At 32.4% G+C, this 23,248-nt stretch overlaps 1 protein-coding gene across 1 annotated transcript; it reads left to right on the top strand.

The window, feature by feature from the left end:
- The first annotated feature begins 217 nt into the window (after positions 1-217).
- LOC149531839 (monocopper oxidase-like protein SKU5) lies at positions 218-21,091 on the top strand. The gene is made up of 8 exons (XM_089809181.1): positions 218-421; positions 1,462-1,571; positions 1,664-1,937; positions 2,024-2,147; positions 3,136-3,487; positions 3,769-4,137; positions 20,487-20,565; positions 20,687-21,091. Exons 1-8 carry the CDS (start codon positions 287-289, stop codon positions 20,930-20,932), a joined length of 1,689 nt encoding a protein of 562 aa, XP_089665307.1. The 5' UTR covers positions 218-286; the 3' UTR covers positions 20,933-21,091.
- The last annotated feature ends 2,157 nt before the right edge of the window (positions 21,092-23,248 follow it).

A 23,248-nucleotide genomic window follows, 5' to 3' on the forward strand; every position in this document is an offset into this window, starting at 1 on the left:
GATTCGTTGAAGGGCATTGTTGATTTCATTTCCTCGCAAATGTTATCTGGCACATTAATTTAAATCAATCTGCAAGTTAATTCCAATAAGAAGATGGCCAACTAAATTGAATTTCTTTTTGCCTCGGCGGAGAACTCTAAATCTCTCTCCTCGGTAAGCCCGGCCATTGCTCTTTTTAATCCCCAAAAGAAATGTTACATGACTTGCAAGACGCGTGGGGATCATCAGATTGCTGGTGAAAATAGCAGTTCTTCACCCACACAAAGAAATTGAAGGCTTCCAAAGAATGATTATCTGCAAATGGATGCTTGTACTCGCTTCTCTTGTTCTTGTGTTCCAAGCGACTCTTTCAACTGATATATATCTTGAGTGGGTTGTCAGCTATGACTCAACAATCAATCCACTAGGCCAGACTCAACCTGTAAATTTCTATTTCTTTCCATTTTATGTAGACAAGAGGTTTTATGTTTGTTGTCGGTTCATTTTATTTGATATCAATTTAAAAAAAAAAAAATGTTTAGCTATTTCATATTGAAATAAGCATTTTAGATTGGAATTTATTTGATTGGAAGTCAAAGATTTATGGGTATCATGTTTCTCATTTTTTTTTGGTTATGTGTGATGTAGAATCTATATTCTTTATTGGGTCATATTATTTTATATCAAATTGATAAGAGTTATTTAGCGATTTGATATCAGAGTAAATATCATAAGTTGAAACGTCTTTGATTGAGAGTCAACAATTGATGGGTACTCTAAAACATTTATTTGTATTATAGATTAATGTGGAGTCAACCAAAAACCAAGTTTATGTTATTTGATATGAGAGTCAGCTTCTAGATTAAAGCTTCTTTGATTGAGAGTCAAGACTGATGGATATCTGAAATTTTATAATGTATCGTATGTGATGCCTAATCCATATTTGTTATTGGTTCATTTTGTTTTATATAAAACAGTTAAACCATTTGATATCAGAATAAGCGTCTCAGTTGAAACTTCTTGATAAGTATTTGAATATTTATATGTATCGTGAGTTGCAGATAAATAATTTAACTATTTGATGTCAGAATAGTCATCTTCAGTTGAAACTTATTGATCTAGTCTAGAATAAAACACTGATGGACATATGAATTATTATATTTCATCACGTTTCATAGAGACTATATTTATTGTTAGGCTCATTTTATTTTATCTGATTGATAGAATTGTTAACTGTTTGTGATAAAATAATAAAAGTCTTAAACTTCTTTAAATATTGAATAGCTAAATGATTGAGAGTCAACGATTGATGGGTATTTGAATTTTTAAATGTATTATGCATGGTCATGAAGATAATTAGATATTAAATTTACAAAATTTAGATATCAGAATCAACATGTTAAATTGAAACTACTTTAATTGAGAGTCATCTACATCTGATGAGTATTTGAATTTTTATATTTGTCATCTGTTTGAATGCAGATAATTACCATTAATGGAATGTTTCCTGGTCCAGTCATCAATGCAACCACCAACGATAACATCTTTGTGAACATCTTCAACAACCTTGATGAGCCTTTTCTCATAACATGGTATTCATAAAACTTCTATTTGCAACAATGAAGATTACCAATTTGCTGTTTTTCCTTGAGCTAAAAGAAGAAAAGTGTATGCATTAATTCAGGAATGGGATACAACAAAGATTGAATTCATGGGAGGACGGAGTATCAGGGACAAATTGTCCCATACAACCAGGGACCAATTGGACATATGCCTACTTTGAGCCCAAGGACCAAATTGGGAGCTTCTATTACTCTCCTTCCACAAGGTTCCAAAAAGCTGCAGGAGGGTTTGGTGCCATCAAAGTTAACAATCGTATAGTCATTAACGTTCCCTTTCCTCCTCCTGCAGATGACTTCATTGTTCTCATTGGTGACTGGTATACCAAGAGCCATAAGGTGATATGAGATCTTACAAATTGCCTTCCTTTGAGTTGTCTCTTTATAGTTTGCTAATTATGACATTAATTAATTAATCAATGCAGGAACTAAGAAAAGTTTTAGACCAAGGCAGCGAGCTCCCTGCTCCAGATGGGATCTTGATCAATGGAAAAGCTCCTTATGTCTTTGGAATGAATGGAATTTTCGAGAGTTTTACAGTGACAAAAGGTAAGTAGTGAGCAAACATTTTGTTGAGTTGATACAAATACTTATTGGAATTTGATATGAGATTTTATCTTCTCTTTTTATTAAGGTAATGAATCTCTTTTAATTTTTTTTTTAATATTTGTAAAATATATAATCTAGAGAATATTACTTTCAAAGATCTAATTAATATAAGAATAATCCAATACAATCTAATTGTTTTAATATGTACTCAATTTATAAAGACATGGATAATTTCTTTAATCTTTTGAGGGAAAATTATTTCTTTAAACATTTTCTATTACAATATGTCAATTCTAATTTACATGATCTTTAATGAAAGCAATCACAATCTTGATTCTAAGTACTTTTAAATGTTTTACATAAAAGATAATAAGTAATGTCAAACTCTTTCTTTCTTCACATCTCATCAAAACTTCTGTTTTAGTGAGAATCAGACCTTGTACCTCAAGTGTTGTTAGTGCACAATTTAATCATAATGGAAGAAATAAAGTACATCCCATTTATTTGTTTAATAGAAATTTAATACATAGATGCACACCTTTGAATAACATTCTTATGTACAAGTCAATATCTATCATAAAGATTACGTGTCAATAGACCAATGGCTAATACTTCATGCTTATCTATTATGATCCAAACATAACCTTAAACTCTATTTACAAATCCTTTTTACTATCCATAAATCATATTTGTATACTGTTCTCCAAATCTATCCTAGAACTCTATTGACAAGTTGTCCTTCTATCCATAAATTGGAAGTTAACATTCCCTTGCATTTTTACTCTTAGAAATAACATTGAAATTATATGACCTAGTCACATACTCATTGCCAATAGATGTTTCAATGCTAAGACAATTGAAAAGTGCACCATGATCTCTATTTAACTTTCACAACATATGTTTCATATTTCTAAATGAGTGTATTGTATCATATTTAATTTTTACTATTTTAAGAAATATTTTAATCCATTCCATGTGGGTGTTGCAGGAAGCACATATCGATTTAGGATCTCCAATGTTGGAATAGCCACTTCTTTAAATTTTAGAATACAAGGTCATCAGCTATTTCTTGTGGAAACAGAAGGATCTTATGTGGCACAAACATTCTATGACTCGCTAGATGTCCACGTAGGTCAATCATATTCTGTATTGGTGACGGCAGATCAAGATATCAGTGATTATTACATAGTTGCAAGTGCTCTATTTGTAAAGGAGCCAATTGATACAGGTGTGGCAGTGTTTCACTATGACAGCTCAACTACCCTTGCAAGTGGATCCTTGCCCCTCGGACCTGATGACTCCAATTACAATTACTCTATCTATCAAGCCAAATCTATTAAGTAAGTCTCACTCCATTGAAAAATCATCTTATCCAATACTTATTACAAATATAATCTCAAATATTGGCAGAGACACTTCCCAAGATTATCATAAAATCATTCACAAACACTTATATGTATTATGAAGCATGCAATTATTAATACTTATCAATTCAATAGTTTTATCTCTTTTCTTTTTCATATTAAATACTTATCTATTCAACATTTTTATCTCTTTTCTTTTTGGTCTTAAAGACTATTTAATCTCATAGAAGGCATTCAAATCTTTCATTTATATTTAGGTGGAACATGACAACTGGTGCAGCCCGTCCAAATCCACAAGGGACATTTAATGTGACAAATGTTGCAATTAATAAAACAGTAATACTACATCATGGGATGGCCAATATTAACGGAACACGTCGATATACCGTCAATGGTATCTCTTATTTGACGCCTACCACTCCTCTGAAGTTGGCTGACTATTTTTTCAACGGAGAGGGGGTGTATGTTTTAGACGACTTTCCATTATCGGCTGGCAACCCAGGTGGAGAGATGAATACTTCAGTTATCTCAGGAAATCAAAAGACGTGGATGGAAATTGTGTTTCAAAATGAAGGCCCCAATGTCCAAACATGGCACCTCAATGGCTATGGATTCTATGTTGTTGGGTATGTACTCTACTCTTTTTTTCCATATAATTTTAACTATATAAACATCCAATATATTAGACAAGATAAAATAAATTTATATTCTTGAATGTATAAGAACACACTAGATTTTGCACACCTTTTATGCATGTTGGAATGAGTATGTATTCTGCTCTTTATTTTAATATGATCTTTTACTATATTAAACATTCATTTATAAGACATAAGTTACAACATGTTTACCAATTTATTATAAAATGATATCTTTACATACTTTTATCTATGTTGAATTTAGGTGCATGCTTTACTTTATGTTTTAAATGATTTTGATTTATATTAAACATTTGATATTTTTTTCTTCTGATAAACAAAAGGCAGAAGCCATATAGTAATAGAAAAAGTAGTAATGCGATCTAACTTATGGAGCACTGATAGGACAAAGTTGGATTATAATCCTTTAGTATTGCCATTTTCAAAGACCAATGGATAATAATATATAAATAGAATAAAACTTCGGGAAAGATTCATTAATTCCTTAGATCGCCCATCCTTATGTGTGACTAGAGTCAACATAGAAAAATTTCAACAAAACTCTACACTACTTGTTAGGAGGTTAGAGAATCCATAGAAATATATAAAACTTGATAAAGGTATTAAGATCCTAAAAGTTAGACAGTAAGACCTCAACATATATTTTTGTTAAAATGAGAAAGAATTAAAATAGACAAAACAAAGTGTATTAATAATTAAAAAACCCTCATTCAGGATTTAGATAGTCCCAATACATCCATTCATTTCAACATTTCAACATATATACATCCTAAATTATCACCATAAAAGAACAAATGGGAATTTGACTAGTCCATTGGTATTTGAGATGGGGATGGTGAATCCTCCACCTCTAAGGTCTCCTCTTCTTCTGGTGGAGGAAGTTCCAAACATTCCAAAATCACTTCCTTTTTGTTCTCCCAAGCCCCAATATGATCTTGAGAGACATATTACTCTAACCAGTTTCTCATGTGAGTCCTCTTGACATGCAAAAAACACAGAAGGAAATAAACATTCCTATGAATAATTGGGAACCATTCAATCACCCTTGTTGGATCAAAGGAGGAAATGATCAGGTATAGTGAAATTACCCGCCGCCCATACTGGGGAATGTCATAGTGGCATGGTCTACATATTAGGAGATCATCTCTCATATTGGCCAAAACTTTCTCTAAATTACCTAGATATTCTGGTTTTAAAAAATGTCTAATCATCGTATTCAAACTATCCTTTTCAATATCAATTAGACTTGACATAGTCGGGAACATAACTAGAATGTCACTATGAACCCTATACCAGTCAATGTTCATTATAAATTCCTTGCCCAAGATTTTGAACACTGTCTGTACCACTAAAAGTGCATATTCAAGAGGACTTCTCTAAGATGAATGCCAAAAATAGGTTCAAGGGGCCCCCTTTAACTTAATTGATGCAGCACAAGGTAGGAGAATCCCCAAAGGAGATGTCCTAGTGCCCAACAAATAACCACACAGTGGAAGATAAACAACATCAAGAAGCAACAATGCAAGATCTGATACCAAATTACAATAATTTGTTCACAAAATATAACTGATTACATGCAATAAGCCCAGCTATAAGGCCTTCCCGGTTAGGGCCAAATACAAACAACAATTACAAAATTAGTTTTTCAAGATCCAACAAGATCCAACTTACAAAACCAATCTCAACTAGTCCAGATACACAACTGGATAAGAATACCAAGAAGATTCCACACTTGTACCCTCAAGTCCACCAAGAGATCCTCTAGTTCCTAAGCCGAAGCTCCAGCTCTTCAAATTCACATCTATCCTTCATTCCATCCCAATTGAATCACAATCCTGTTGTAAACTGCCTCACATTCGACACTCTATTCACAGACTCATGAAAACTCGCTCTCCAACTACTCTCCACACTCACTCCTCCTCCTCTAAATGAATAAATCCATGAATGAATGACTAAAAGACTCCATAAGATCCTCTACTTATATCCAACTAAGCCACAACACAAATAAAATACCCATACATAAATTAAATGTCAAAAGTTGGATCCAACAACAATTAAATATCTAGAAATCGATATCCGAACAAAATCATAATATCTCATAGCTCCAATTGAATTAGAACTTGTGCTTCAAACTAAAGGTAAAAATTTAGGTCCACTACAAGTCCTTAAAGATGAAAATGTTGATTCCTTAAGAATACCTACGCATCCATCCTGGAAGTCATGTACAACAACCCATCGAGCAAATTGCCAGAAATTGATACTATAGGAGAATTACCATATCTCTCAACTTATTATGAATTAGAACTTGTACCTTGGACCATAGATATTACTCTAAGCTCTTTTCAATCCTTGAAGTATGCAACCTCTCATTCATTAAGGATAATTAGTTATATGGCTTGAAACAAGCATCCAGAAACAAGAAAAACATAGCTCCAACAACAAGGTAAAAACTACTCAAATTTCAACTCAATCCATCCAATCTCTATGCAATCATGAGGAAAGGTCATCTAATGTTTCTCCAACAAATCCCTAAATATGAAAAGCTACACACCACTAAAATACCATCTCAATGCTCTTGCATCAGACTCCCCAGGTAAATAGAAAAGTATGTCCCATACTTTGATGCCAAAAAAAGATTTGCAACCAACTTCATCTTTACCAAAGGCTTCCACTTCATCAAAGGCAATAGAAAAAATTTGAAAATCCACCATCTATACTCCATCCACTAAAACATCATAATCAAATACATATCAGCAACCCAATCAGCATGCTCACACCCAAGAACAAATTGAACATAATGCTTCAACAATAATCCCTCATCCATATCAACAACTAGTGAATCCACACTAGAAACAACAAACTGCACATCAACAGTAAAAAACTTCATATCAGCGAAAATATGTAGATCTCCATCAACACATGCCAAACTCATAATACTAGCAATCTCATTGCTCACAACAAGATGCTTTGCAATACATAACTGACCACCAACAACAACTAGATCATCCATGACCAAGTGCTCTATAATTTCCATGTTAGATCCAACCAATTGATCATGAAAACCAATGTCTATCCCAGCATCAACAAGGTTTGGAATATCTTTAACAACAACTTTCAGCTTCTCTACAAGTTCTGTATCAGACTCCACAAACTGATAAGCAAAACCAACGTCTTCCACCTCAACCTTGCTATGCCATCTTCTCTCATGAAAAGTCTCTTAACTAGCCAAAAAACTTTCCTCCAGATTAGTAAACTCCAACTCCAAAAACATCTACGAAATGCATTCCTTTTCTTGTCCTTATCTTGATCATTTGAACTAGTTTCAAACTGAGCAATCTCCTCCTTAGCTTGATCAACCAAACTAGCTTCAAATCAAGTAGACATCTTAGAAAATATCCTCTCCACTATATCATGAAGATTCACAATCATCCTAGGGTCTAATCCTCTTAGATCTATCTCCCAAGATCTTCATAAACCCTCTACAAAAAATTCTTTCCACACTCCTTGTGACAACCTTGAATTGTTTGCAAGTCAGATCGCAACCTACCACCTCACATGAACAATTAAGGACCACATCACAAGTCCAAGACCACGGATCTGTAATCCACAAACACTCTACGATCATGCCTTAACAAGATTAGTCTTCCATCTACACATATATTGATCTATTTACAAGACCTCTACATTTGCAAGTTAGAACCATGATCTGCCACCTCACAACTAAGAGATCTAGGACTCTAGAAAGAAAATCCAAAACTAGATCAAGATCAATTCAGATCAACATCCCCAACCCAAGTCCTGGTGCAAACTGCCTCAACTTCGGTGATTTGTCAAAACATTCAAGAACAACCCTTGCTTTCATACCATCTGATGCAATGCAAGGTAGGAGAATCCCCAAAGGAAATGTCCTAGCCCCCAACAAATAACCACACAACAGAAGATAAACAATAGCAAAAAGAAAAAATGCAAGATTTGATACCAAATTACAATAATTTGTTCATAAAATATATCTGATTACATGCAATATGCTTGGCTATAAGGTCTTCTAGGTTAGGTCCAAATACAAAAATCAATTACAAAATCAGTTCTGCAAGATCCAACAAGATCCAACTGACGAAACTTATCTCAGCTAGTCCAGATACACAACTGGATAAGAATACCAAGAAGATTCTACACTTGTACCCTCAGGTCCACCAAGAGATCCTCTAGTTCCTAAGCTGCAACTCTAGCTCTTCAAATTCACATCTATCCTTCATTCCATCCTGACTAAATCACAATCCTGCTAAACTACCTCACATTCGACACTCTGTTCATAGACTTAGGAAAACTCGCTCTCCAGCTACTCTCCACACTCACTCCTCTGAATGAATCACTCTATGAATAAATGACTAAAAGACTCCACAAGACTTTCTAATTATACCCAATGAAGCCAAATTTTAGGCACAACACAAATTAAATACCCATACATAAATTAAATGCCAAAAGTCAGCCTCCAACAACAATTGAATGTCCAGAAATTGATATTCGAGAAAAATCATGATATCTCATAGCTTTGATTGAATTAGAACTTGTGCTTCAAAATGAAGGTATAAATTTAGGTCCAATACAACCCCTTTAAAGTGACTGATTCCTTAAGAATATCTATGCATCCATCCTAAAACTCACATATAACAACTCATCGCACAAACTGCTAGAAATTGATACTATAGGAGAATTGTGAGATCTCCCAACTTATAATCAATTAGAACTTTCTCCTTGGACCATAGATATTAATCTAGGACCTCTTCAATCCTTGAAGTGTGCAGCCTCTCATTCATTAAGGATAATTAGTTATGTGGCCTGAAATAGGCACCCAGAAACCAAAAAAATATAGTTCCAACAACAAGGTAAAAACTGCTCAAACTTCAACTCAATCCATCCAATCTCTATGCAATCATGAGGAAAGGTTCTCCAATGTGTCTCCAAAAAATCCCTAAAAATGAAAAGTATCACACCACCAAAATCCCATCTTGATGCTCCTGCATCATTAATGATGGTATTCATCTTGAGAAACCCTGTGGGTTGGGGTGGCTAGGTTCCCTCTTATTTATATTGCTAGAGACCTTTTTTATTCTCCTTACTTTACACCTTCCTATTGACTATTGGTTTCCTTCATAAGATTGACCTAAGAATACTTTGGGAGACATTCTTGGCAAGTCTAGCAACTTAGCAGCATTCAAATTTTAAGAGGTAGGTCATAGAAGAGAGGTTGATTTTCTCACATTTTGAGGCTATAGAGGAAAAAATATAGACTAAAACATAAAAAAAAATTAACCTAGATTTAAAATCCACAAAGAATCCCTTATCCAAATACCAGAAAGAAAATATGAGAACATGTATATAATCTCATCAATTCAGTCTGTCATTTTCTTCTCAACCTTGATTATTAGCACTTTAGAGCATAAGATCACAAGAACTTAAATATTTAGGTCCAAGTTTTCCAAATTTAATTTATTCAAAAGCCTTACATGTGAGACTTCAAATCTATGCTTTAGAAATTATAGAAACATATTCTTCTCTGCAAGAATCCATAACCAGAAAAATAAGTTGAATATAGAAAGATAATGATATGCTTGCAAAGAATACATTTTGAAATCAATTATATCAATTAAAAGGAAGAAAGGAGTTCATAAATATGATTCTACTCAAATAGAGAAACACAAATACTATATTTTTTTGATATATATTCTTCATAGAGATGATACACTTATTATAAGTATTATGGTATAAACTTATCAACTTTAAGCAAAACACCAGTCTTCTCTCAATAGAGATAACATTACATCCTTTGACAAGTTCTTACTTACACACCATTTATGAAATTACTACTAAACTAACTAATGTCTTTCTTTTACACTAAACTACTACCTACTACTTCTTAAAATTAGACCAAAACAAGGCGGTATTTTGTAGATTACAAAAAACTTAAAAAGGTTCCATCCTTAGGAGAAGAATCTAGATTTTCTCCTTACTATAGTCTTATGCCATCCCTTTATGTTAGGATCAACCATGGAAAAATATAACAGTTACATGCAAATATAATCAATATGAGAAAATAATAAAGCACATAGATGAGAACACAAGACACAAAGATTTAACATGGTTCACCCAATCCTTGGGCTACATCCACCAACAACAAGTTCAATATTATTATTATCTAGTGATTACAATCCACAATCCCTTACAACTCAATACCACTACAAGAAGCTATAATATCACCATACATTATGAAATCCCTAACCATAAGCCATTTTATACAAGCTTTGCCACTTACAGAATTAGGGCTAGAATTAGTCGTCTAATAGAAAACTAGTAGCCGATGCCCTTTACAATAGTAGGGTCATTTTTGGCTTCGAGGGTGCTACCCCCAAAAATGTCCACTAGGGAATTTTAGAGTGCACCTAGAGCATTGCTCCCAAACCCTTATGAAATAATTTGGGGGAAAATCATGCCAAATAAACCACTGAGTCTAATTAGGCTCCACATCACAACAATCTCCCACTTGGAGACTGACAAGACTCCACAACAATAAAAATTTACCCTTGTGATCTTTTTCCTTGGAGCTTTGGCTTGTAGTCAGTTCCCTTTCATGCTTCTTAATCTTCATTTTTCCTAGGCTCTTATCCTCTTATGAGTCATCCACTTCATCTTTCTAGTCCAAACAAAAAATATTGGCATAGTTTAGAATGTCCTTGTAGCCCTCTACACCCTCCTCTTTCATATATTTAGAATACCAATTAGGATCATCTAGGAGTTTAAAATGAAATAAGGTTAAAAGGAAATCTAAGCTCCTCACTCTCATTTTTGTCTTATCTGAAAAGGCTTCCCAATCCTCAATGCTTAAAATTGAGAACTTTGGAGCCAGCTTACCCCCAGTCTCCACTTTGGCATAATTCTTGGCTTGTGGAGCCATCGAGTTGGAATCTATGTTTCTCTTTTCTTTTTGGTCTTAAAGTCTACTTAATCTCATAGAAGTCATTCAAATCTTTCATTTATATTTAGGTGGGAAATTTAATGTGACAAATGTTGCAATTAATAAAACAATAATACTCCATCATGGGATGGCCAATATTAATGGATCACGTCGATATACCATCAATGGTATCTCTTATTTGATGACTACCACTCCTTTGAAGTTGGCTGACTATTTCTTCAATGGAAAGGGGGTGTATGTTTTAGATGACTTTCCATTATTGGCTGGCAACCCAGTTGGAAGATGAATACTTCAATTATCTCAAGAAATCAAAAGACTTGGATGGAAATTGTCTTGCAAAATGATGGCCCCAATGTCCAAACATGGCACCTCAATGGCTATGGATTCTATGTTGTTGGGTATGCACTCTATTCTTCTTTTCCATATACTTTTAACTATATAAACATCCAATATATTAGACAAGATCAACGTATAAGAACATACTAGATTTTGCACACCTTTTATACATGTTGGAATGAGTATGTATCTCACTCTTTGCTATGATTTTTTGTTTTGTTTTGTTTTTGACTATATTAAATAGCTAGTTATAAGATATAAGTTACAACGCAAATATGTTTACCAATTTATTATAAAATAATATCTTTATGCTTGACATACTTTTATCTATGTTGAATTTATGTGCACACTTTACTTTTATGTTTTATATGATTTTGATTTATAGTAAACATTTGATAAATGTAGTATTTTTTATAACCAAGAGGCTGAAGCCATATATTAATAGAAAAAGTAGTACTACAACTCAACTCATGGGACATTTAGAGAATAGAGTTGGGTGCCTGTCCTTTAGTATTGTCCTTTACAAAGATCGATGGATAACAATATATAAATGGAACAAAACTTCACAAAAAAATCCTTAATTTCTTAGATCACACATCCTTACATGTGACTTGAATAAACCAAGAAAAATTTCAACAAAAACTCTATACTACCTGTTAAGAGGTTAGAGAATCCTTAGAAAGATATAAAACTTGATAAAGACATTAAGATCCCAAGAGTTAGAAAATAAGGAGTCAATAGATATTTTAGTTAAAATGAGAAAGAATTAAAATAGACAAAATAAAGTGTATTAATAATTTAAAAACCTTCATTCAGGATTCAGACAGTCCCAATACATCAATACATTTCAACATTTCAACATATATACATCCTAAATTATCACCATAAAAGAACAATTGGGTATTTGACTAGTCCATTGGTATTTGAGATGGGGATGGTGAATCCTCCACCTTTGAGGCCTCCTCTTCTTATGGTGGAGGAAGTTGAAAACATTCCAAACTCACTTCCATTTTATTCTCCCAACCCCCAATACGATCTTCAAAAAAATATTACTCTAACCATTTCTCATGTGGGTCCTCTTGAGATGCAAAAAAAACATAAGAGGAAATAAAAATTCCTATGGATAATTGGGAATCATTTAGTCACCCTTGTTGGAAACAAAGGAGGAAATGATTAGGCATAGCGAAACTAACTGTCACCCATACTAGGGAATGTCATAGTGGCATGGTCTACATATTAGGAGATCATATCTCATATTGGCCAAAACTTTCTCCAAATTACATAGATATTTTGGTTTTAAAAAATGCCTAATCATCATATTCAAACTACCCTTTTCAATATCAATCAAACTTGACATAGTCGGGAACATAGCTGGAATGTCACTATGAACCCTATACCAATCAATGTTCATTATGAATTCCTTGCTCAAGATTTTGAACGTTGTTTGTACCACTAAAAGTGTGTATTCAGGAGGATTTCTCTAAGATGAATACTAGAAATAGGTTCATCAAAGGCTATTTGAGAAGGGGGGTCCTTTAACTTAATGATGGTATTCATCTTGAGAAACCTTGCGGGTTGGGGTGGCTAAGTTCACTCTTATTTATACAACTAGAGACCTTTTTTATTCTCCTGATGTTACACCTTTATATTGACTATTTGTTTACTTCATAAGATCGACCTAATAATACTTTAGGATATATTCTTGGCAAACTTAAAAACTTAGTCGTATTCAATTTTAAGAGGTGGGTCATAGAAGAGAGGTTGAATTTCTCACATTTTGAGGCTAAATAGAAAAAATTATAGACTAACACATAAAAACCTTTTAACCTAGATTTAGAATCCATGAATAATTCCTTATCCAAATACTAGAAGGAAAATCTAAGAATGTGTACATAATCTCATCAATTCAGTCTGTCATTTACTTCTCAATCTCGATTATTAGCACTTTAGAGCATAAGATCACAAGAACTTAAAGATTTAGGTCCAAGTTTTCCAAATTTAATTTATTCAAAAGCCTTAAATGGGTAACTTCTAATCTATGGTTTAGAAATTATAGAAACATACTCTTCTCTACAAGAATTCATAACCAGAAAAATAAGCTAGATATAGAAAGAGAATGATATGCTTGCAAAGAATATATTTTGAAATGAAATATATCAATTCCAAGGAAGAAAGGAGTTCATAAATATGATTCTACTCCAATAGAGAAACACAATTACTATATTTTTTTGATATATATTCTTCATAGATATGATACACTTACAATAACTATTATGGTATAAACCTATCAACTTTAAGCAAAAAACTCGTCTTCTCTCAATAGAGATAACATTACATCCTTCGACAAGTTCTTACTTACACACCATTTATGCAATTACTACTAAACTAACTAATTCCTTTCTTTTACACTAAACTACTACCTACTACAAAGAAACTTAATAAGGTTCTAGCCTTAGGAGAAGAATCTAGATTTTCTCCTTATTACAGTCTAATGTCAGACCTTTATGTTAGGATCAACTATGGATAGATATAAAAGTTATATGAAAATATAACCAATATCAAAAAATAATAAACCGTCTAGATGAGAACACAAGACACAAAGATTTAACATGGTTCACCCAATCCATGGGCTACGTCCACCAACAACAAGTCCAATATTATTATTATCTAGTGATTACAATCAACAATCCCTTACAACTCAATACCACTGCAAGAAGCTACAATATCACCATACATTACAAAATCCCTAACCCTAAGCCATTTCATACAAGATTTTTCCCCTTATAGAATTAGGGATAGAATTAGTTGTCCAGTAGAAAAATAGTAGCTGATGCCTTTTATAGTAGTAGGGTGATTTTTGGCTTGGCGAAAATGCCCATTGGGGCATTGCAGAGTGCACCTAGGGAATTACTTCCAAACCCCTATATAAATAATCTCGAGGAAAATAATGCTGAATAAACCATCAAGTGTGATTAGGCCCTACATCACAATAATCTCCCACTTGGAGATTGATCAGACTCCGTAACAATAGAAATTTACCCTTGCAATCCTTTTCCTTTGATCCTTGGCCTATCATTAGTTCCTTTTGACACTTCCTAATCTTCATTTTTCCTAGGTCTTGTCCTTGTATGAGTCATCCACTTCATCTTTTGAGTCCAAACAAAAACATTAGCATAGTTTAGAATGTCCCCATAGCCCTCTACACCATCCTCTTTTAGATATTTAGAATACCAATTAGGATCATCGAGGAGTTTAACATGAAATAAGGCTAAAAGGAAATCCAAGATCCTCACTCTCATTTCCTTCTTATCTCAGAAGGCTTCCCAATCCTCAATGCTTAAAATTGAGAACTTTGGAGCCAACTTACCCCCAATCTCCACTTTGTTAGAATTCTTGGCTTGTGGAGCCATCAAGTTGAATCAATGTTTTTCAGCACAGTGTCCATGTTTACCAAATAATTCTTGTGAAATAGATTATGACACAATTTTTTTATTACCTCTCTATCCCTTTCAAAGAACATTGTAAGGGCTAGGAACATAGAGGTTATGTTTGAGTTTACCCTCATCCTATTGCTATTCTCCAAGCACTCTTCCTCAAGAAACCACATGTCAATGTCCATCACTAGAGAATGTTGATAACATAATATGCCTCTTAGACTTTCCTTGGTGACAAATTCATTCACCTCTATTTGTCACTTCTTGCCTTGCATACGCAGAATTGTATCCACCTTTAGCCTTCACTAATCTACAATCATTGATCAATTTCCTTTTTAATAGAAAAATTTGGAGGAGAAATAATTACGAGGTACTAGTTGTCATCATTAGAAGTTAATAAGCACTACCCTCTCTCCAAAGTTACATCTTGATACATTTCCCAAGATACAAAAATATGAAATTAATGCCTTCATATGGGCAATATTTTCCTATAACACAAAGATTTAAGCACGTGCTATGGGATCAATCACTAAATAAAGGGAATATAATTCAAAATTCCTTTTAGGATATAAAAAATATGAAAATATATCTATTATATCTATTCTATATGATAATAACTAAAGTGAAGATAGTCTATACTTTATTTCATTCATTAGAAGGGATTTATCAATCCCCATATTAGCTAGCTCTTCTGCTCTCTTATTACCTTCCTGATAAATGTGGTTTTTTTTTGAAGGATTTGCATAGTTCTAGAGATTCTAAGAGCTTCACATCTAGCCTACAACTAGAAAGAATAATAGTCAAGTCTCCTTTGATTTCTAACTTATTTATTCCCAACTATTTGCATGACAAGAGGCCTTGTACTAAAGCAAAAACTTCTGCCTGGTTATTATTGACCTCTCCAGTTTGTTTTTCTATATTGGCAATCTCCTTCCCTTTTTCATTGTGAAAGAAGCATCCTATGCCATCTTTTCCTAGGTTACCTCTTGATGCTCCATCAAATTTTAGCTTGAATTGCCCTTTTTTTGGAATTTTCCATACACATTCATCCCTTAAGGATTTACCTTCAACTTCCCCTTTACCCAGAAAGGATGGGATCTTTAGACTGATCCATCATCCACAAATCTTCTTAAACCCAATAAGTCATCCTAACTTGTTTGATCTTAGAATTTAGAAACCTATTATTTGTTCATTTAATAATTGAGATGTCTATTTTGTTAATAAGTTGATTAACTGACATTCTTCTATCTTAAAAAATTCTTATGATCCTCTCCTTCAATACTTCCCAAGGAAATATGGAAGGGGAGGAGATCCAAAGATTGTAAAAAATATTATCAGATCTTAATAGAGGCCAAGGCATCAACATACTAAGGATGAAACTAGGGAAGGTCATCTGCCAACCTAGTTGAGAGCATAGCCATTCCCAACATTTAACTAAATAAAGGAAATGAATGAATAAATGATCCATTTCTTCTTCCTCAACTTCACATAAAGGGCATCTAATTGGACCCTGAAATCCAAACTTATGTAGTCTTTCTATAGTGAGGGCACTCTAGTGAAGGACTATCTAGGAAAAGAATCCTTCCTTAGGAAGGTAGAACTTATCCCAACATAATTTAAGAGGAAGAATACTCTTAGAAAAACCTTGAATTGATTCTAAATATCTATGACCTAGTTTAGAATTGCACTCTCCATTATTACTGCTAGCCTAAATAAGAGAGTCCTTCTCTCCTCTGAAGGAAATTTTCCTTGAATGAAGAATCGATTGGAGAAGTTTTTTTCTTGTAGTGGAATATCCTTAGAATATAAATCTTTCCATTTCCATTTCAACTCATTTTCCTCAAAAGTCACTTAGTCTCTCATATTTGATCCCCATTTTTATACCAAATAGGATTTGGATAGATGGAGTGCAGGATAATGATCAAGGGCTTTATTTTCTCCCCATGAGTCTAAACAAAATAGAGCATCCATTCCATCCCCTAGATTCCAAGAGTAATTATCTTGTATAATGTGTTTGCATTTCAATAGGTTGTTCTAGACCCTTGATCCTTTAAAAGGATTAGTCTCTCTAAAAAAATTAACTGGGTCTGAGGATGAAAGGTTTTTATGAGTCAATGTCTTGAACCATTTTAGGTTGGGGAATTCGATCATTCACCAAATTAACCTAGCTCCTAAAGCTTTCCCTTGAAGTTTGAATTTTTTGATGCCTACTCTTCCTAGTTCTTTTGGTCTGCAGACTTGTTCCCAAGAGATGAGGGAAAAATTTATTTTCTCTGCACTTCCTTTCCAAACAAAAAGACCTAAGATAACCATTTATGCCGCTTAGTTTTCTACTAGGAAGATCCATATAGGAGAGTTATGATCTGACAAGATTGAGGATATCATGGTCTTCGTGCCTACTGAGGATAACAACTTTCCTTTCCAACCAACAATTTTCTATTTTAGTTTTTCTATGAGAGGATCCCAAAGCTTTGATACATCATGACTAGAGTTTAGGACAAGGCCTAAATATTTTTAGGATAGAGTGCACTTTTTAAATTCAAGAATAGCACATATCAATTTATTCATGATAAGATCATAATTAAAGAAGAATTAGATGTTTGATTTATTGTTGTTAATCACCTTCCCTAACGCCTTAACATAATTTTTCAAGATACTTTTAAGAACTAAATCCTCATCTACCAAAATTTCCCCATACAACATGGTATCATCTACAAAATGTAGAAGAGTAGTGGGATCTTGGTCACTGGTTACGAGGATACTTTTAATATCCCCTATAGATCGGGCTTGAGATATTGACCTTCCTAATGCATCTACCATTAGAATAAAGAGGAATGGGGTGATTGGGTCCCTGTATCTTAGTCCCCAAGAAATACTGAAAAAACCAATCGATGTGCTATTTACTAGAATACATATTTTTGGGGTTGAGATACATTCAAAGATTAATTATATCTACTATTTTGAGAAGTCATATGCTTCTAGACATTTACATAAAAAATGCAAATCTACACTGTCATATGCCTTACTAATGTCCAACTTAATGAGCATATTATGGGATCTATTATTCTGGACAAAATGAATAACTTCCTAAGCTATTATGATACCATCATATATAGATCTTCTAGGGACAAAACATATTTTTCCCTCACTAATGAGGCTAGATAGAATCTTATGGATCCTAGAGGAAAAAATCTTGGTAAAGAGCTTATACAAAGTATTACATAGAGTAATGGGTTTAAAATCATTAAATGAATCCACATTTTCCTTTTTAGGGATAAGGATAGTAAAAGTGCTATTAACTTTATGAAGTAATTTTCCTGAATTCCTCACTCCTTCCATTTCCTTCATAATATCATCTCCAATGAAGTTCCATCATTTCAGAAAGAAGAAGGTAATGAATTCATTTAGTCCTAGTGATTTATCTAGATTCATTTGTTTAAGAGCTAATTCAACTTCTAAGTTAGATATCTTTTGTAGAAGAATATTATTCTATTCCCTAGAGACTATTTTTGGGATTTTGGTAAGTACATCTTGTTGGGCAAGTAGATTAGAACTAACCCCACTATTGTAGATATATTTTTAGTAAGAGGCTACCTCCAAGTTTATCTCCTTAAGAGAATTCTTTATGTCACTATCCATCCCTTCGATAGATGAGATTCGATTGATGGTCCTTCTCTATTTGGAACTATTATGAAAAAAACTTAGTATTACTATCCTCTGCCTCTAGCTACACCTCTCTCAATTTTTGCCTCTAGAAGAGCTCTTCTTTCTCTAGAACTTCTTCATATTGGTGAAAGAACTTATTTTCTTCAAGGAAGTAAGTTTCAACCATTCCATGCTCCATAACTTCATTATTCAAGGATGCCAAATTTTCCTCCAAAGTGAACTTATCCTCAAAGATATTCCCAAAGAATTTTGAATTCCACTTCTTCAATTTTTGCTTGATTACTTTTATCTTATTGACCACTTGGAATAGTTTGGAAATTGAGACTTCTATTTCTTCCCACTATTGTTTAATTAGATTGAGAAATATTTTTGTCTTTAAGCCACATTTTCTTTAATTTGAAAGGGCAATTGTTGGGGCATTTATCCTCCAAAATCTTAAGCTCAATAGGATAGTGATTAGAACCTGATATTGGCCTTACTTTAGAGTGGAATGAAATAGGGACAAAAGACAAGTCCCCATAAATTAGGAACCTATCTAGTCTTTTTGCAATATTGCTAAAACATTTCCTTCTATTATTCCAAGTAAAGGTATTATTTAAGCATGATGTTTCCATCAAACCTAGCCTATTAACCTAAGATATGCCCAAGAAAGATAACAATTTCCACCTCGTTTCTCTAAGGGATGAAGGATTGCATTAAAATCCCCTCCAAGAATGGATAGACCATCATATTCTGCACTAACACTTTCGTCTAGTTTCATCCATAGCTTAGCCCTGTCTCTATTTTTAATTGGACCATAGACATTAAAAATCTTGTACCAAAAATTAGATCTAATAGCCTTTACTGATCCACATATCTAATTCCTATAAAATTCTAAGGAGGAGATTGAGACATTCCTAGGGTCCCATACCATAACAAGACCACCCAGAGCTCCTTACACTGGTGAATCTCTTACCTCCATCTAACCTAGGGACTTATTGAATGTACCCATCTCCTCACTATTTAGTTTAACCTCATGATGGTGAGGGAAGGATCTTCCTCTTCCCTTCATAAAGAATATTGGTAATTTTAACTTGACCTTTAGCTACCTCATCCTTAGATCCCAACTCTTACAAGGACTTCTAGTCTCTCTTCTTCAACACTTTTGCACAATCTAGAGTTCCTTTTCTTGGGAGGGAAACTCCAAAACCTAAACATTTAGTATATTAAGAATAAGCTATGATAATTATATATTTTTCAATCTATTATATCATGATATTATTAGGTTTTGCATGCCATTTTATAGATGTTTAAACAGTTTTACATGTCCTCTCTATTTGGAGGCAATTGTGTTTGTATGGACCTAAAAAAGTAAAGAAAAGTTTTTTTATAGTTGTTTTAAAACATATTAGAAATTTAACTTGTCATGGCTTAATTTATGAAATTTTTTGGTTCATGTAAAGCTCAAGGGTCTATTTGTATGGTGTAATACAAGTGAGACATTGTCAAGATTTGGTAGCTCATCCTTGTAGAATTTGAAGAAATGGATGCATTTCTAAGATTTAGAAGTCTAAAAAACTTACATATTTAATTTTTTTATGTACACTAATAATATATTTCAAAAGAAATTTTCTAAAATATTGTTTGTAAATGATCACAAGCTAATTTAAAGTTCTGATCTAGATATACTTTTACAAGAAAACTTTTAAATTGAAAAATAAACTTACGAAATTCTAATATAACTTTATATGGCCAACCAACAATATATGTAAATTAGAATTTATTTTAATTGCTTAGGTGTTTTAATGACCCCTCATATCCCTTCTACAGAAAGTTTTCAACTAATTCTCAATTACCTTGAAGATAAATTTGGAGCATTTCTAAAACATATTCGTCCACATCTAATAATGTTGAATATGTTGATGGAAAAGGTTTGGTTTGGGAGCATGGTCAAGTAATTCAAGAGCAACATATAATTTGTATGATCCAGTAGTTCGCTCCACAACACAGGTAAAGGTCAAGGCTAGTAAAAAAATTTGATTGTATGGTTATAAATAAAAAAAATGATAAAATATATTGAACTGACATAAGTACTAATCACCTATATATATATATATATATACATAATCAGGTATATGGGAACAATTCATGGACTTCTATCTATTTATTCATTGATAATCCAGGGATGTGGAATCTTCGTTCAGAGGTACTTGAGAATTGGTATTTGGGACAAGAGCTTTACATGAGAGTGTTTGATCCAGATCCCAATCCTCTTAAAGAAAAACCAATCCCTTCAAATGTACTTTATTGTGGTGATTTGTCACTTGGAGTTATAATTCCATCTCCAAAGCCTTCACCAAGTAAAGGGATGGATTAATACTAGAATAATCATATCATGGTCATGAATTATCAAGTTGTTGATTTCAATAACTTGATTTTTCTTCATATATCATTATTATTAGTATTCATTGTACATCAAACTAAAAATTTGATTTTTTTTCATTTAATAATAATTTTTTTAGCAATAGATATTTAATTTCAAATCTATAGTCACTTATATTTTTCAAAATATTATTTCTTAAATATTCAAGTGTTTGAGATTATTAAGTGGCTAAAGAATTGAGAGACCCAAGTTTAAATCTCAAGAGATACATGTAAGATATAATTCTAAGGGGTGATGTCCTTCATTATTGGCTTTTAAAAGTAAGTTATAAGTTGTTTCTCTTAAGGCAATAAGAATTTATATTAATTGGATTAGAAACTCATTTAGGCTAATTTGTAGACAGTTAGAAAACAACATTTCTTGAATTTATGAAAGAAAGTAAAAATCTAAACATTTATTTAGGCAAATATTAATAATCATAATGTGATATAATTATGTGAACAAGACATTCCTTTCTAGTTCCTGCCAAAGCAAGGATACTATTACATTAATTGAATGCAATTTTTCAATTAGATTAACCAATCAAATCAAAGAATTTAAAAGTTTATATGGAATTTACAATGTGTATATCTATTTTTTATTTTCCCTTATTCTATAAATGACATTTTGTGTTCATTCTGTTGGTCCATACTATTTTTGGTAAGGAGAAAAATAAAATTTCCTTAACAAAAATACACATATTTTTCCAACAACAATAATGACATGCATTAATGACAGCTTTATCATTTTTCACAATTGTGACAAATTAATTAAAGTTTCCAAAAAGTAATTATTTTATCTTCCACCTCACTACCTAAGACATAAATGCATGTCTAATCAATAATAATTAAATTATTTTTCTTACCGAAGATTGTAAATATACCAATCTAGGTTATTTTTGAGTTTAAATTAATTTAAAATCTTATTAAAAAACTAATTATCATATCATTTAAAAATACGTTTACTAGTGAAGTTGAAAGGCTCACAAAGAGCCCACCAGGGATCAAGTCTTGCTGACTATAAGGCCCCCTCGATGCCTAAAAGGGATGAGGCTGTGATCATGTCCCAGGCGAATTTGGCAAAATGGGTACCCCCGAATCCTTGGTTCTTAACCAAAGAGGCTAGGCAAAAAAAGCTGACCTCCATAAAATAAAAAAAATTAACTTAATTTTTTCTTCATTATAATTTAAAATTATGTTATTTTAATTTTAAAATTAAATTATTTTATTCTAAATTATAATTAAATTAATTAATAACAAAAGTATACCGTTAAGAATATAATGATTTGATAAATTTTACTAAAAATATTTTAAAAATTGGTTACAATTTTTTTTAATTTAGTTTTTAATGTTTTATATTTAATATTTTAAATATATTTATTAGTTTTATATTATCCCTTACTTTTGCCAATCATAAAATATTAACTTTTTTCACACTATGTTTAATAAGCTATTTTTTTCAATCTTATTTTAATTCTTTTTCACATTTTAAAATTTGTAAAACTAATATTATTCTTCAAACTTACTAACTCTTTTGTTGGTTTGGATCAAGTAGTCAATAATTTATATTTTAGAATTTAACATTTGAATTTATGTTGAAAAGGTAGAAACAAATACTTCATTGATTTAACTCAATTTTATAATTGTTATTTAAATATTTCTTAAAATAACATAATCCTTAATCTTTTTTTCTTTTAAATTCTCTTCCAACTATCTCTATCCATTGTCCCTATAATAACATATCATTCTCTCTTTTAAATCTCTTCATATGCTTCATTTCTATCTATAAATCTTTATTATCATTATCTCTCTTTCCAATCTATCTTCATATATATAAATCTCCATTTTCCTTCTTTTCTAGCTATTACAAGGAATATATCTATTTAACTCTCTCTTCAATGTGTCTTTAAAGTACAAATAATAATGACCTTTTTTTTGGATATACATGGCACAACAAAAGAATCACGTAGGTGGAATCCCATATTGTATATATTTTTTTATAAATAATCCATTCATCACTTCTTGGAAGTCAGAAGGTTTTCACTCCAACAACTTTGTCATTGATCCTTTATCAGTGCAATGTACTTCCATTGGTGTTGTCTTTCGAGCTTCTTAAAAGAACATATAAATTTTAGTGGCCAACACTCGAACAACGTTGTGGCTAGCCTAGGGGCATGAAGCCCCCATGCATTTGGCTATTAACTAACAATATGATCACTACTCCATGTTCAACAATACACATCTATAGTTTTTTTCTTACTTCTCTAAGTTT

This window comes from Cupressus sempervirens, chromosome 11, assembly GCF_028749045.1.
Source record: "Cupressus sempervirens isolate cs-2001-9-10 chromosome 11, ASM2874904v1, whole genome shotgun sequence".
NCBI lineage: Eukaryota > Viridiplantae > Streptophyta > Pinopsida > Cupressales > Cupressaceae > Cupressus > Cupressus sempervirens.